The 16,840-nt window shown below is 39.6% G+C and overlaps 1 protein-coding gene across 3 annotated transcripts in view; it reads right to left on the bottom strand.

Annotated features, from left to right (window-relative positions):
* Nucleotides 1-2,810: 2,810 nt before the first annotated feature.
* LOC149436930 (patatin-like phospholipase domain-containing protein 6) overlaps nt 2,811-16,840 on the bottom strand; it is an 84,126-nt gene continuing 70,096 nt past the window's right edge. For all 3 annotated transcript variants that reach the window (XM_089661251.1, XM_089661252.1, XM_089661253.1), the window contains 11 exons: nt 16,354-16,472; nt 16,049-16,205; nt 14,351-14,467; nt 12,843-12,912; nt 12,512-12,628; nt 12,245-12,393; nt 9,712-9,864; nt 8,808-8,924; nt 7,096-7,189; nt 6,239-6,300; nt 2,811-4,188 (listed from right to left, as the gene is read on the bottom strand). In XM_089661251.1, coding sequence (XP_089517377.1) covers nt 4,132-4,188; nt 6,239-6,300; nt 7,096-7,189; nt 8,808-8,924; nt 9,712-9,864; nt 12,245-12,393; nt 12,512-12,628; nt 12,843-12,912; nt 14,351-14,467; nt 16,049-16,205; nt 16,354-16,472 — 1,212 coding nt within the window. In that variant the 3' untranslated portion in view covers nt 2,811-4,131. The remainder of the gene's footprint in view (nt 4,189-6,238; nt 6,301-7,095; nt 7,190-8,807; nt 8,925-9,711; nt 9,865-12,244; nt 12,394-12,511; nt 12,629-12,842; nt 12,913-14,350; nt 14,468-16,048; nt 16,206-16,353; nt 16,473-16,840) is intronic.

Raw genomic sequence — 16,840 nt, forward strand, 5'->3', positions numbered from 1 at the left:
TTAGTAATAGTGAGAGCTCTAAAAAGGGCAGAACCACAGAATTCAAGGTACCATTTGGTCTTTACCAGAGCTTCTAGAGACGGAGACGTTACATTGCAGCAGTGTACAGGTTGCAGTCCTCAGACTCAACTGTGCAAGGCTTTGACACTGGGAAAAAAAGCTGGAAACGGGCTAGGACACACTGGGAACACAAGGCTGAAAACAGGCTTGGACACATGGGGGACACACTAGAAAACACTGAGGATCACTGGAGCCACATGAATACACTAGAAGAGAACACAGGGTTTACAGTTCACGTATGTGTATATTTTAGCTGTGTATTAAGTTGTTTGCCTAGACTTTGGCCTTTAAAAATGGTAAGGAAGATTTTAATCCAACAAAATGCTACTATGAGCAACTAGAACAGAATTTTAAAAGAATCTCCAATCAAGCATCCTGCACTCTGTTCTGATTAGAATCTATTTTTTTAGATTAGAGATTCATCAATGACACAGCTGTGCTTCTTTCTGTAAGGTGAGGAAATTATACCTATTGGGTGTATCTGAAGATCAAGATCAATGAACAAGGCCAGAGAAAATATGAATTAATCCACAAATTGTTGAATTACTATTCTGTTTCTACATCCAACCAAAAAATCTGTGAGTTTCTGGTTCCCAGTTATGAACATGACAGAGAAGTGGCCACATTAAACATTTTAAAAAATACAATTGTGCTGCATCAGTTCTTGGACAGCATTCAATTTCCCCTTTTTCAGTTAATTTCCTCAATCTGGCAGATAGTGGCGGAGGTGAAAGGGTACAAAAGAGGATCTGGGACATGCCAAGACCTGCAGAGGATGCAATATTTGCAAAAAGTACATTCTATTGCAAAAATGCTTGGAGCTCTACCATGGATTACAAGGTACTTGTCAGCAAGGTGCTTGGCTAGGAATGGAGAGAGAGAGAAATACTGGCTGTAGCTTCTCTCTGTAGCTGCTGCCCTGCGGTGCTGAACTGTTAAACAGCTATATCAGCAAGAGGAGGGGGCTGCTGAAAAGGAAGAGTTCAGTAGGCTGAATCAGGCAGCACTGCACTGTGGGAACTGTAGTCCAGAGAAGACAGACTCTACTGTAATCAAGTGTTTTTTAACTGAATTTTCCAGAGAGTGATTGCCAGGAGGAGAGGAAAGAGCTGCATTTTCTCAGGCTGTACAGGACACAGCTTCCTCTTGCAGTGAGGAAGACCGGAGAGTGCACAATGTTGTCCAGTGTGCACCACCACTGCTGCATATCGACAGCCTGAGCAGGATCCATAGTGCTGAGTTTAGAGGAGCTGAGAGCCAGAGTGACCTGGGTGCAGAGCAGAGAGTGCACTAATCGCTGTGACCAGATGGTAAACTGCAATATCACTGGGATTGGGGAGTTGCTGCTGTGGGGATTTACTCTCTGCTGTTAGAGAAATTGAGTCCTTTAGGAACTGACCATTCAGCCATCTAAGCAGCCTTACTGGGACTTGACTGGGACTATTCTGATGTGTGCGAACAGTACAATTGGGCCCCATTGCTAGCCAGCTGAAGAGGTAGGTCTAAAGACTGTCCCTTTATAGCTGCTACACACAGATCTTCACCTATTGCTTATGCTAAGAGGTACCACTCAGGGGACATTGTACCATATCCTAGTCATTCTCCTAGAGTACACTCTAGACCAGGGGTGCGCAAACTGAGGCTCTCCAGCTGTTGTGGAACTATATTTCCCATGAGCCATTGCAACATTACAAAACTGACAGTTACAGCTATGACTTGCAGAGGCATGATAGAACTTGTAGTCCTGCAACAGCTGGAGAGCTGCAGTTTGCCCACCCCTGGTCTAGACTATTTATAGTATTATTATTCACATTGCAAGTATTGCTTATATGCACTGTTTATTGCTGATGTATGAGTAAATCCCAGTTTAGTGATAAGAACCTCTATTCTAAGTTACCTTAGAATAGTGATTTTACTGTGTCTGAACCTACATGCGTGTGTTTATTTATGCTGAAACCTCCAGTTATTCTATTCTGTACCAATACATTGAGTTCATTTATCACTAATTGGTCTTTTGTCTATTTCCAGGTACTAATACATAGCTGAGTTACAGCGATTCTAAAGGTTCATTTTTTTGGAGGGGGGATAACAAACATGCTATACTTACCTACTGTGTGCAGTGGTTCTGCACAGAGCAGCCTGGATCCTCCTCTGCTGAGGTCTCCCACAGGCTCTCCTGGCTCTTCCTTTCTGTCGGGTGGCCCCACAGCAAGCAGCTCACTATGGAGGCTCCCACTGCTCCATGTGTCCATTCACACACGGAGCTGTGGCTTGCCCTCCCCTCATTGGCCCGGCTGGCTATGATTACAGCAGCAGGAGCCAATGGCTCCCACTTGCTGTCTCAGCCAACAAGAAGGCAGAGACCCAGGACAGCCGAGGCTGTTATGAACGTCGCTGGATCGTGATGGGGCTCAGTTAAGTATTGAGGGGGCCAAGGGCACTGGTGCACACAGAAGGTTTTTTACCTTCATGCATAGAATGCATGAAAGTAAAAAACCTTGAGCCTTTACAACCATTTTAAAGGTATCTATACTAAAGTTCTTATAAGTGCTTGCAGTAATTTTCATTCAACCAGGTGTGTCAATTACCAAGCGGCTCCTGTGGGGGTAGCACTGCTTACTTTTACTGGGGAGAAGGTTAATTGGACTCCCAGGTACTTATATCCCCATGACTGGATACCAAAAACCCATATCCCCAACCTGGGACTTTAAAGCTACCAAACTGAAACATATTGTACTTGCACAACCACGTAAATCTTATTTTTTATTCTGCCTTAAATAATATAAATGAGAGAACATGCAGATACATGTAAATATTTCACATACAAAACAAAAATGACAGTTTGAATATGCCAAAACAATGCTGAAAGTCTATACATCAATGTACGAATAGCATTTGGATTTGCTTGCGTTTGTATGGATTGCTCATGATTCACTCCACATGTTTTGCAGGAAATAAACCTGCTTCTTCAGGAGCTTAGAAATCCAACCAATATTGGCTTGTAACACTGAACAATAGTCAGTACATATGTTGCAATCATATAAATAAATTCATGTTACATAAAGAGTTTCTTAAGTCCTCAAAATATACAATATAGAACCTACATCGATAACACATCTACTGTGATCATAAAGAAAATTCTGTGCTGTGGAGGCAACTCAAAACAGGGAGAGGGATATCTTGCTGGGGACCCTGGATGCTTTACATTTCAAATACATATACAGTAATTCTTCTTACCTTGCCTTTTTAGTGCTAACAACATATATGAAGACCTAGGCCTTGGTCATGTGATCTCTCCTGTGATGAAGGGGAGGATCAGAATTTAAATTTGCTCATCTACCTTTGCAACAAATTGACCAGATATGACCAAGTGCCTGATTGCCAAGTGCCAGAGTCTTCAACCATGGATAGCAGTGAAGGAAGCCTTCAGCAGCATTTTCTCCAGCAAGGTAAGAATTTCATCCCTTCTTTTACTATTTGTTATCCATTTCAGCAAGCCTGTTAATTCAGCTGTTTATATAATAAGAACAGACCTGCTTTAATATATGGATTCCAGGTAACTTGAAGCTGAACTAAGGGATATGCAAATATCTACATACAAGAGACAGTTGTATTCTTACTTGCATCTAAATGTTCTTTGTGCATTTCTTCCAGATCAGTCGAGTAATCCAATGTGAAACTTTGCTTCCTGCAATAAGTCCAGTTACTGCTGCCATTTCTTCCAATGCAGGATGACTGGTCTTGTATACACCCCCTCCTGTAGTTTTCTACAGGCAACCCATAGTGGGAGGATACGTTAGGTCCCTCCCACAACTTTTCTCTCTGCACAGGTGATGATGTCACCACTACTTTTACAAGGTAATAACTGCTTTTTCAAGGGCATTTGGCGCACACAAAGTTGTTTTATATCCTTTGTTGCTATTGAGGAATATATTTGAATTAAAGTTTTTGTTCCAGCAGTCCTTCTATAACCTCTTTCCAAGTTCTGTACAATATTGCTGTATTTAACAATAGAAAAATATTACTATACATATCAAAACTGTATTATCAATAATTGCTCACAGATATGAGTCAATAAGGATTGCTGGAGGTTAACCATTGTTTTATTCGTAATGTCTTCTCTTCATCCTAAACAATGAAAAGGAGCAAGACAAAATTAAAGTTACATATATAAGTACAGAAAAGGGGGGAAAACCCCCCACCACGGCCTTAACGCCAACCTGTCAAGTCCTAAAATCTGAGATAGAAAGTCTACTGTGTTGCTAGTAAGTACTTGTGAGAACTTTCAGTTCTATCCCATGGAGCCCCTGGATTCAAACCCCAGGCTGTGTACAGGCCTAGATTAGACTTCCAAATTTCACATAAGACCCTTCCTGTGCTGTTACTCAACAGTCAAGGAAAAAAATCTCAGTGGCCAGCAGAGGTTCTGGCGTTGAACTATACCACCCGATATTCCATGCTATTAAAGACGGCATGCTACCAGATGGACACTCGCTTCTGGTAATCATTGGTACCCCCAACTTTAGACTGTACATTGATAAAATCCACCCCACACACTAGAGAACAGACTTCACACATCAAGTAAATGATCTATTGCTCAGCACATGTGCATTCAGTACTATACACAACCATACAGCTTCTGACTGGGCTTTGCATATGTCAATAACTTGGTTTACAGTACATGCAACATACATGTAAAGAGGTGACTGCATAAGAGCCAATACTGATCACCTGCCCTGGTGTGGAGTGTGATCTTCTAGAGCTGCGTTAGGCTATGTACAAGGTAATCACTAAACACTGGTAGAGACAAGGTGAAGATTAGGACGCCCAAGGAGCAGTTGGCATTAGGGTAGTCATAAATGGCTCAACCAAAAATGTTTCTGATGTTAAACAAAGCATGAGATCATTGGGCTGTTTCTAACCTGTTAACAGAAGACAATGGTCATCTTCATTGGATAGATGTACTCATTTCCAACTTGCTGGAAAAATCCCTACAAGGGGGTCCAGATTAGAGTGAAGGAGCACAGGATAGCTTTGTGCTCCATATAACTAAGTGTGTTCTAGAGCTCTGATGTATCACTTTTAGAATGTGCAGATATCTCCAGGCAATCTATCCATGTATAGTAATCTGCGCAATCACAAATAGTGAATAATATATGATGCTAAAATTATTAATACGTGCCAAAAAAATATATTGATCTAAAGGATGCTCTGCTAAACACTAAATGTTTTTCACAACACCTAAATAAATACCAAATAAACAAAATAGTGTAGCGCAACTACATAAAACGATCATGTGAATAAACATGTGAATAAATAAATTGTCCATCTATTTCCGGTAGGGAGAGTTTAAATTGCGGGCATGTCGTCAACTCCACACCTATTGAGAAAGTCCTGCCCAGGACACAACACACATGGGGGGAGGAGCAACCCACATGACATCATTCTATGGCCATCTTGGAGAGCTGCGGTGTACCTGTATATGTTTTTATCATGCACTTTTGGAGTGCCATATCCTATAAGTTTTAACCATTTTCAGCAGTAAAGAAATGTATTTGCACGATACACTATGGGCTGTCTGTCTTTTTGCATTTGTATTTCACAAGACACTATAGGAGAAGCTATGAGTGGATGAAAATATTTATAGGATCAACAGTCGCGCCCTTAAAGGGAAAGCGCTTATGACTTACCGTAACTACCTTACAGTAGTCATTACATTGAGGTGAACGGCCAATTTGTGTGGTGGTGGTTGAAGCACCAATGGTGTGCGTACACAAAGATGTAGAAGAGCTTTTCACATAATTTTTCGGGACATTTGTTTATCACTATTTATTATTTATTCACATGACTGTTTTATGTGGTTGCGCTACACTATATTGTTTATTTGGTATCTCCTGGCTGTGGTTCATGCCTCTCAGACCTTCTATGGCCTCTATCACTATCTACATATCTATCTATGGCTCTCAGCCCATCTATGGCCTCTATCTATCACTATCTACATATCTTTTTTTGCTCTCAGGCCATCTATGGCCTCTAACTCTCATATGTGGCCTCCCTTACAATACCTAATCGTATGCAAGATATCCGATTGGTTGGAATGCTTTTCTTTATGTTCTTCTTTATTATGTTATTAAATTATCTCATTAGTCCTGTGTTGGATAGAAGAATATTTACTTACTGTCTCACATGCTTCATTACGGTATTCAGCATCAGGCTTGTCTCCGTTTGCAAAGTACTCCTCTGGAATCACAAAGTAACAAAGGTGTAACTATAAGTATAGAACACCAACAGAGGGGTCTAAGGTTGTCTGGTATAGTGATTCATGGAGGTAGCAGTAGCATTTGCCAGATTTTCCTTTAAGAACAGAAAAGTTGAGGGAACACTAATGGTTTCACTCTAGGACCTCAGCCAGTTATGGCCATATGAATGGTGGAGAGGATCTTGTTATTCATCTGCCTCTTCCCTGTTTCACTGAATGCATTGCAAGGACTTTTTTAATGGAGGAGAGGGCAGAAAGAAGTGGACGGCCATTGAAACTTCTTCAATGTATTGCAATATTAGAACCAAGGACGTTAACTCCTACAGTGCCAGAAAAGGACCTATCATCACTGTAGGGAACATTTCTACACTAAGGAGCAATCAGCAGGATATAGAATACAGTTCATTAGAGGTAAGTAATGTTACTGAAAATATAACCCAAAACTAAACTTCAGCCTTAAGAGTAATAAGGGTCCTGCCTATTCTGACCTATTTCCAGAAATGTTAGTTAAGTGAATGTTATGCTGATGCTCTAGCTGCATTACTTTCTCAGCCATTGGCCTGAAACAAAAATGCAGATCAAAAGTCCTTATCTGCAAACTTGCTCTGGTTTTGTGAAGCAAAAGGATCAGTATGACTGCCAGGCAGCTAGCATTTGTAAAATATGTTAGAAAAACAGACTTCATGTTTGAAAATCTTTTCCTAAAGAATTTAACGTATAGAGAACTGAGTTAATTTGTATGCTATGTAAAAGAAGTTATGTCCATTTCCACTCACCAGTTTTTTTACTTGGAAAAGTACTTTGGCTGCCAGCAGGTTCAATGCGAGCCACAATTTCTGCCAGGTCTGTGAAGCCTGGTGACCCTCCAGCCTGCATAAAGAGCAGAGTGAAAGTATAATGATTGTGAAATCACAACTAATAATCGTGCAATCTACTGACAAGCATGGCTGTTCCTATACTTGGCCGAAATGTTCTTCTATACCTGTACTCTGCAAAAGGGTGGAGCTTTAGGAAAAATGTTCTTCTATACCTGTACTCTGCAAAAGGGTGGAGCTTTAGGAAAAATGTTCTTCTATACCTGTACTCTGCAAAAGGGTGGAGCTTTAGGAAAAATGGAAAGCATGGTCCCATCCATTTCTGGTCCTCATCAGAGCAGCCAAGTGTACTATGTGCTGCTCACTGGCAAGAAGGGTCCTGCTTAGACTGCGTGGATACGTATGAGCCTCACCTACCTATGGATAGCAATGTACACTTGCCATTTTATTCTCTAATTTGTGAACTGCCACATATCTGTATAATGCTTTCTGTTTAAAAATAAACCGCCTTACATTACTAGATTACCACATTACCCTTTGAATAATTTCTCTTTATCTCGTTTAATTTTGCCAACAGCTATAAAGTGTGAGGGCCTTCTTAAACCCCCATTTATTTTATTTCTATTCAGTCAGATATGCCTTCATACAACGTAATAACGGCAAAGTAGATTGTATCATTCAGCATACCCTCCACTGTGTATGCTGTGATGTACACTACATATTCTGAACCGCTTCGCTTTGTATGCTGAACTGTTTGTTCTAAACGCAGGACCACTTCGGTCTGTATGGTGTGCTGTACATTACATACTATGGATGACTTTATTAGCACAGGAAGGGCCTTATGTATATATTACATACTGTGGACTAGTTCACTATGTATGCTGTGCTGTAAGTTACATACTAAACACTACGAAGCATCCAGTATTGTCATATTAATAGTAAAACTTTATTTTAGATTTTTTTACTTCCACCCCATTTTATGAAAATGCACAGTTTTGCTAGTTAAAGCAGTAGTTAAGTCATAGCTGAAAAATAAAAAAGCTGGTTGCCCTGCAGGTTTAAGTCATAATAGTATGCACTGCATACAGCACATTCTGACAGACTTACCTGGAAACAGAGCCCTCCAGCACAGTGCTGTCACGGCTCAACTGATGCTTCCATTTTCACCCCTTCCGGGTTTTGCATCTTTGGCCACTTGAATGGCCAGGTCGTGGCGACATCACTTTCACGCATGCGCACTGGAGTCACATTGCCATGGCACTCAGAGCGGGCCATAAATGTTATCTGAGCTGCGCATGTGTGGCCAAGATTACATTATCCACTGACAGGCCAAGGAGACATTTATGACAGAAGAGATGACTTGGGTCACTTCTGTTATGAAAAACCTTGCCTATCATAGATATTATAGATTTTTTAGATTTTGCATAATTTTTTTTACCACTTCAATACTGAAAAGTGAATTCACAGCAGGTAGGGTGCCTACAGTAACTTAAGCCACCCCACAGACCTTCTCAGACATAATAACTAAAGTTACCAGTCCAGGTCCTTATATCCATATCATTCATCCAGTGTATGTTAGAAAAAAATGGAGAATATGGTTACTGTGTGCAGATTTTTTTTTATTAAGAAGCCCAAATGGGCCAATTAGATGTTGCTTATAATGCCATACTTACTCCTCTTTGATGTGGTTGGTCGATCTCAGGGCTACTATTATCCTGCAACATTTTCTCAATGAGGTCACCGCGATGCCATTCTGTGAATATTAGTTTCCCATACTCATAACCCACATCCTGCACCAAAATGATAGAAAACAATGTGAAAAACAGACCCATCACTCACACAACTAAAAAGAAGCGAATGACCTCAGACAATTAAGAGATAAGTTCATCGATTGTAACACATTACATGCTACACCCATATTTGGCGTGTAATACATAACATGGTACTTTGGAGCAGTCTCACTATTATAAGTGATAAACCAGCATATGGTCCAAACCTCTTCTGCCCCCTCTTACTCTTCATTATGTCTACCAGAAGGTAGTGCTCTGGCTTAAAGAAGATGTCCTGAAAAACATTTGTTTTAGGTAAACCTGGGGAGGGTTAGACCCTCTGTTTTTGTTGCTGCATTGTCGCTGAAGATATTTCGGTTTCTGTCCCTGTGATTGGAAATCTCACCAATAGGTAGGAGGTCAGCAACAAAAACACTTTTCGTTAGAGTCATGTAGGGTTAGAAAATTTGTATGGTTTTTACTGCTCTATCCCTGATGTTGAGGATTCCCTTTACTTCCTGTGGAAATGGCAGTGGTCACAGAGAGTATAGATCTCTCCAATGGAGTCACATACAGTAATAAAAATGATGCAGACAGTAATAAAACTTTTTCCAAGTTTGGGATGCTTTCCGTAAACCTGGCATAAGAGATGTAGATTCCCAGCTGTCATTGCTGACCTCTTTCTAAAAAGGCTATTTGCCTGTTTGTTATAGTAACCCTCAATAAGCATTTTTGAGAAGTTGACAGCAGCAGTGGTATCCTCCAGGTTTTTCTAATGACAGTTCCCTTTCAAGCACTTTAAACTTACAAATACTTCCTGAAAGCGTCGAAATTCAGTGGTGCTGAATCGCTGCACTGGGGGACACAGATACTCGCAGTATCCACTGTGCTTCACTCTCTGCAGCTGATGGACACAGGAGACATATGACAAACGTGACTGCAACTCTGCCATGTCAGGAACCTGGAAGTAAACAGCAGTGATAAATCATAACACAACACAAAGGACATCCGACTAAAGCAGGGATGTTTAACCTGTGGCCCATGGGCCACATGTGGCTAAGAATGTAGCCCAACACATCATAAACTTACTTAAAAATGCTGCTTTTTTGGGAAACTTTTGTAAAAATACGTATAAAGCAAACATGCAGTGCTCCTATCAATGATATAAAGCAAATAAAAATGAAGACATATATGTTATTCTAAGAGGTTTTCTGAGGTTTTACCTTTTCTTGCTAGCTGCTCCACTACACAGATCTAGCGCTCGTTTCTTCTAGATATTTGTTTGTTTTTTGTAAAAATGCGTTCACCCTTTGAGAACACATATGGCCAAAGAAAAATCTGACAGTGTCTCTTTACTGGATGTTTATAGGTTTTATCTTCCCAAAGAAAAATATCCCACTCTTCACAATCACCATTTAGTCATGTCATCAGTTTTTGGCTAAATTTGTGCGCAAACATTTTCACGGAGGAAGCACACAAAGGGCAAAACTAGAACCAAAGTATCTGATGAACACCTTGAGAATTCATTGAGAATTGCTACTACATCCATTTAAGCAGATACTGAAGTGTTAATTTATCAAAAACAATGTCAAATATTGCACTAGTTTTATGTTGTACTCTCTTACTTTTATAATAAAAAATATTACAAAAAAAAAGTTTTATTACTCAGGTATATTATCGTATCAGTGATCCTTAACTTGTGATCTGCCTGACTTTTTCTGCTCATCAGCTATCCTTATTGTTAATGTATATTATGTGCGGCCCAAGACAATTCCTCTTCTCCCAGTGTAGCCCAGGAAAGTCAAAAGGTTGGACACCCCTAAACTAAAGGATACAAGTAATTATCCAGTAAATGTTGATACATCATGTAAAGCATAGATAGGTAAGTCTTGTTAATTATAACAACCAATATCCTCCTCTTCATTGTTTTCAGTAAACACGATCCGGGATTTCGCTGGCTACACATTCCATATCCAACTGCTCTTTGTCCAGATATACTTAATAAACTAATATCAATATTGTTATTTCAGCTGTATTGTGACTTTTTTGTATGATGCCTCTATCTGTCCTCTTCTTAACCTAAGGATCATTATCATTACTTATTTTCTTATCTCTTAGCAAAAAAGGAAAGTGTATTAATATAAAACCATATCAAATATAATGAAATCTGACATAAATACAATAAACAACATCTTATGTTTTTTTCTTTTTTGGATGTTGTTATATTGATGATAATCAATACATTTTTGAAAAGCAGGACCATGGTTCTATGGTTATGCTAACTTTGGTTTCTTTGTTGTACTGGTCAGGAGTATGGTAGGCCTCATGAAAAGCCAAGGTAAGCTAATGAGAAGGAAGCCAAACAAACCACCAAACAATTTTTTTGTATAAATTCTGTTATATTAATTTTAGTAGTAGTACAAGATACAGTACAACAACAATAGGACCGTATATAAGACAAAACACTGATTAAACAGAGTAAGCTCCACACATACAATACAGTATTGCAGTACATGGCTGGTAAGAGAGGTACAATTATACATTTCCAAGAAACATACAAGTGGTTGCTGATGGAGGCAGGAATACCACCTTCCAGACCCAACTCACAGAGTCACCAACACAACAGCAGAGGATGAGTAATGAAAAAAAAAAGCTTGCCTGACAATATTAAGGCTGTACCGACAAAATGGGAGCCCATTGGCCGGATCGGGAGAGAAGCGAAGACACTATTGACAGGTTAACTCCCATTGAAATATGGAAGCATCAGGATAGGACTGGTGTGTCAGAATTCTCCAACGACAGAGACCAAACTATTGAATTCGGTTGGACATCCTTGGCTGTTGTAGGAGGACTTATACTACAGAAGGACAGAGTTAAAAATCACTTTCCACCTGTCAAAGTTCAGGGGGGCAGCGGATTTCCAAAAAATCAGAATTGCTTTTCTAGCATAATATAATAATGTAGTCAAGAGTATTCTAGTGACCTTCCTATGCACTAAAGGTTCTACAAGTCCCAACAAAGCATGTTTCCAGTTCCTGGGGTATCTGAGCAGTAGTTACAGCTGCTATAAAATGTAGAACCTGAGACCAGTATAAGTCTACAGCTGAACAAGTCCAAGAAATATGAAGGAAGTCCGCATGAGAACCAGAACATCATCAGCACATACAAGAACCATTAGTGACAAACACAATTGTACTGATGGACATTCCTGGTATCAGTATGATACCTTTCTCAGCCACTTACATTAGAACAAAAAATGGATTGTTACTACCTTACATGATAAGATATGTGCTTCCCCTTGCATTTATATGCAAATCTTTATACTTTTTTAAGCTAATTACCTTAACTTTAGCTGCCCAGGGATTGAGGCGATTCCACAACAACCACCAGCCTGACAAGCTGTCTCCATAATTATAAGTATCCCATTCTTCCTGCCTCCCAACATCTACTGCAAGAACTGTTCGGGCCCCCAGAGAATGAGCCACATCCGCTGAGGGTAAAGAAAATGAAGAAAGGGATAATGTGAGTAAAGAACAGAGAAAAAGTATTAAAAATGATGATGGTAACAGAAATAACATTCGATGATGCAGCCAATATGCATGGCTGACCTGGGAGGTTATTCACATAGCATCCATCTAACAGGAGATGAGAATCCTGAGGATCACAGAGTGGTGGCAGATAAGGCGTGTACGAAGTGCTGGCTCGAACATAACGCCACAAGGTGCCTGTCGGAACAAAATTATCATAATGGAGATGCAGATAGGAGCTGATATATATATATATATATTCAGCAATCATATTCCATGTCTTTTTTTATTTAATAGATGTTAGAGATTGCAAACCAAACCATGATTGATGATTATGTACAACAGTCTTTTCCTTTTTTTTTTAATCTATGAGCTCTATTGTGTTAGCCACCCATGCAGAACTATCTCTCACCTTCTCTATGGACCCTCATTGAAGAGGAGCTGATATCTGTTGTGATACAGAAAAACGGTAGCCACAGATCCTACAGAAAAGGGCCACAGACAGTATAAGTAAAAGATACAAGTCAAAGTGGAACTCAACACTCTCACTCAACATTTACTGTTTTTAATCCTTATGCTGCTATCATTAGTATATAGATAGGAAGGGTTAAACACTTCAGCTCTGGAGGGTTTTACCTCTTTCATGACCAGGTAAATTTTTTGCTATTTAACACTGCTCTGCTTTAACTGGTAATTGCGCAGTCATGCAACACTGTACCCAAACTAAATTTAAATATTTTTTTTCACACAAATAGAGCTTTCTTTTGTTGGTATTTGATTACCACTGGGTGTTTTATTTTCTATTATATAAACAAAAAAGACAGCAAATTTTGATTTAGAAAAAACATTATTTTTAACTTTCTGCTATAAAACATATCCAATATAAAATTAAAAAAATCTATATTTTTATAAATATAGGACAAAATGTATTCTGCTACATGTCTTTGGTAGAAAAAAAAATTCCAATATATTATACATTATATATAGTATATTGATTGGTTTGTGTGAAAGTTATAGCGTCTAGAAACTATGGTATACATACTGGAAATGTGTTTTTTATATTACTAATTTCACATCATCAGTGATACTAATAAAGTGATCAGTCACAATACTATACACTGTCACTGTCACTAATGACACAGATAATATCTCGGGGTAATCAATGGTTAAGTGTGTGCCTAACAAGTGTAATGTGTGTGAAATATTTGCTGTTTTTTACTAAATATCTCCTTGTTCCTTCTCCCTGTTTTACAGGGAAAAGAAACAAAGAGATTGTTCCCTTTGTACAGATCCCTGTGTTGATTGTCAACACAGGGCCCCGGGCTGTGATTGGACACAGTCGATCAGCAGGTCCCAGCCATTAATCATTGGGGTTTGCAGGGAAGGGTGGGCACACCTGTACCAGAAAGAGGCCAGCAACATACAGCTACATTCCTATGCCTGTACCGGCCACCCATCCGCAGTCCATTGAAACAGGCGTTCTGCAAGTGGATATTATAGTTACTTGTTTTAAGCTTTTTTTTTCTTACATTTCTTCATTTGCTTCCTGGTTTCTGGTCTAGGTCAGAATGATGTCATCAATCCCAGGAGTCTTTCTAAGTATTTTTTTCTTTCATCTGGAGGAGGAGCTCTCAGCTAAGCACACCCTCTGCATGCTTGAGGTAAGGGGAGATGGATTCCAGGAAGTAAATCCTAGATGAATCATCTGCCCTTACTCAAGATGGCTGCAGCCTGATATGCTAGGAGGGTTGTTTTTCAAAGTAATTTCTCAGTAAAATAAAGCATGAAGACATGGAGAGATGAGTGAATTCACTTTGAATATTAAAAATTAATTAAACAGCAGTTTCAGTTTGTGTTGCTCAGATACAGTTAAGTTCCGCTTTAAAGAGAGAAGAGAGACAGGAAAAGCAGTTACATTACTTGGATTTGCCGCTCTCCAAAGAGGTCAATTAAAGTGGCGTTGAATCCAGAGCCTGATAACAGTGAGGTTGTGGGGTAAGTAAGATCAGTGATTGTCTTTACCAAGGAGGACATCATCTAGTTTCATTGAAGAAAAAAAAAAAGCATATGGTGAAGGAAAATGAAGATGACTACACCATATCTCTAGCTAGTAAACTGTAGGACATATTTTAACCCCACCAAGAAACACCCAAACCTCCCGCTGATCCAACCCCATAATTCCAAACTCCCTATTTTTTTAAATCTTACCCCTTCATGTGTTTTAAAGCCAACATTGTCCTATCATATTCGGGACAAGTAAGAAATGTGGTTACATGTGGTGCGCATGGCAATTACTAAATGAGCCAAAGACATTAAAGTGGTTGTAAACCTCTGACTTGAAATATAAACAAAGCATATCCCCTCAATAGTATGTATTTGTTTCAATCCAGAGCACTAAGTGTCATTACTGTATGCTGCCTTGTTCCTCTGCTATCAGCATGAATCACTCCTGACAGGTTTTCCTGACACAAAATAAAGGTGACGGACAGGGAGCACCAGCACACAGCCTGTGATTGGCCTCAGCTCTGTTCCTGTGTGCTGTGTGAAGGGAGTTGTGTTCCTTTCCTGAACTTCAGCTCTCTGCCCCCTGCTTTCTGAAAGTTGTATAAACTGTGCACTTCGAATGGCTGTAGAGGAGAGAATATTGCAGATAAACAGGTACAACTTATATAGGAGGATTTGTTTCATCTCTGTGTATCACCGGAGGCCAATCACTTCACTGGGTTTATGTAAGGGGTTACAACCACATTACAAGTATTATGCAAATGATAAAAATTATTGTACATATTAGGATAACATATGAGAAAACTCAGGAATAGTGATGAGGTGTGATTTTGGACTGCCTGTTCGGCATTTAGGGCGAATGTGGTGAGCCTTCAGCTGTATCAGGAAGGAATACATTTAGTAGCACTACAACTACCACTGGTAAATCTGACAGCTTCCCGCTCAGTACACATATGAGCCAATGAGTCCAGTATCTATCTGGTAGTGCCTGCAGCACCCACTATTGATCAGCCTTGCTTCCAGGAAATCGTACAATGGGAATATAGACAAGAGCTTCCCAATTAGGGCTCCTGATATTTTTGTGATGCTTTGTGATATTTTTTAATATTAGTTTAAAAACCGTCATGTAGCGCCCCCAAATACGGGTCCATTACGTATTTTGGTGGTTTTTTTGTAAACCTGGCAAGGAAATGTCATTTACCAGCAATTCAAATGTCAGTAACTGTCAGTTTTGCTGTATACATCGTACAGGTGTGCCATTTCACAGGTGGTTTAAGGCATCTTGCAAGCATATTTTTTTATAGAAATGTTTGATTTTCACTTTAGGTCTTTTTAAAAGTCTTGTTCCCTGCAAAATGGTATTTAAAAACAAAATGTTGCATTGGTGCACGTCTCTGTTGGCAGCGTCCAGCTCCCCATGCCATTTGTTGGACAGTCCCTTGCATATTAGCCTTTCGGCAGATTCGGCTCCCAATGACTCCAGTGGAGTTCAGCTTACCAACTTATGAGCTGTTTACGAACTTCCTGCAAACTGAACCCAGGTACGTTCATCTCATCCCTACAGAAGAAGGATATGCAAGCCAAATACGCCTGCTTTTTTAAACCAGGTCTTACCTTTGACCATTTACATGTCCGTTCTTCAGTTTGGTTACTGTCACGTTCTTCAGCATACACTCCTCCAACTAGAGCTCCCATGGAGGTACCTCCCACCATGTCCACAGGAATATCTGCCTCTTCCAAAGCCTTAATGATTCCTACATGTGCAAATCCTCTGCATGTATAAGAGGGATATTATATAAATACAAAAACAAAATTGGAAACTTCACATTAGGGCATAATTTGAAGACTTGGACAAATCTGGACAAAATAGTTAACTTATACCTAAAAAATTGAGACACCCATAGTATCATCTCACTCACCTTGCTCCACCACCTCCTAACACCAAGGCAATAGTATTCCCTGTAAGAGCACGAGCAAGCCTGGAAAAATCACTGTGCCGATCAACTTCTTTTTGATGGATTCTAGAGTAGAACTCAAGCTGATGCAGACACACAGAAGGAGAGAGAAAGAAAGGGACAATGCAGAGACAACACAGCAAGACATGGCATGGGAGCCAAGATGATATTACTATGAATTATCATACTGTATGGTACCAACTACCATTTTTAAAGCTAAATAACCACAGCCTTACATTCAGACTTCTGTCATTTGTAGTAGAGGAAAATTAAGCTCTAGATTTACACATTAGGTATGCCCTAATTATTTTACTAATTTACAAATATGCATCTGTCCCTTCAAATGTGTCCCCCTGGTTGCAATTTGTGTTGCTGATTGGAGGAAAAATTAAAGAAATACGAATTATATAAATTCTTTGGTCTAGTCATGCACACCAGAGGTAAACATCAT

This window comes from Staurois parvus, unplaced genomic scaffold (genome assembly GCF_062004578.1).
Source record: "Staurois parvus isolate SC_StPar_1 unplaced genomic scaffold, SC_StPar_1.0 ptg001328l, whole genome shotgun sequence".
Taxonomy (NCBI): Eukaryota; Metazoa; Chordata; class Amphibia; order Anura; family Ranidae; genus Staurois; species Staurois parvus.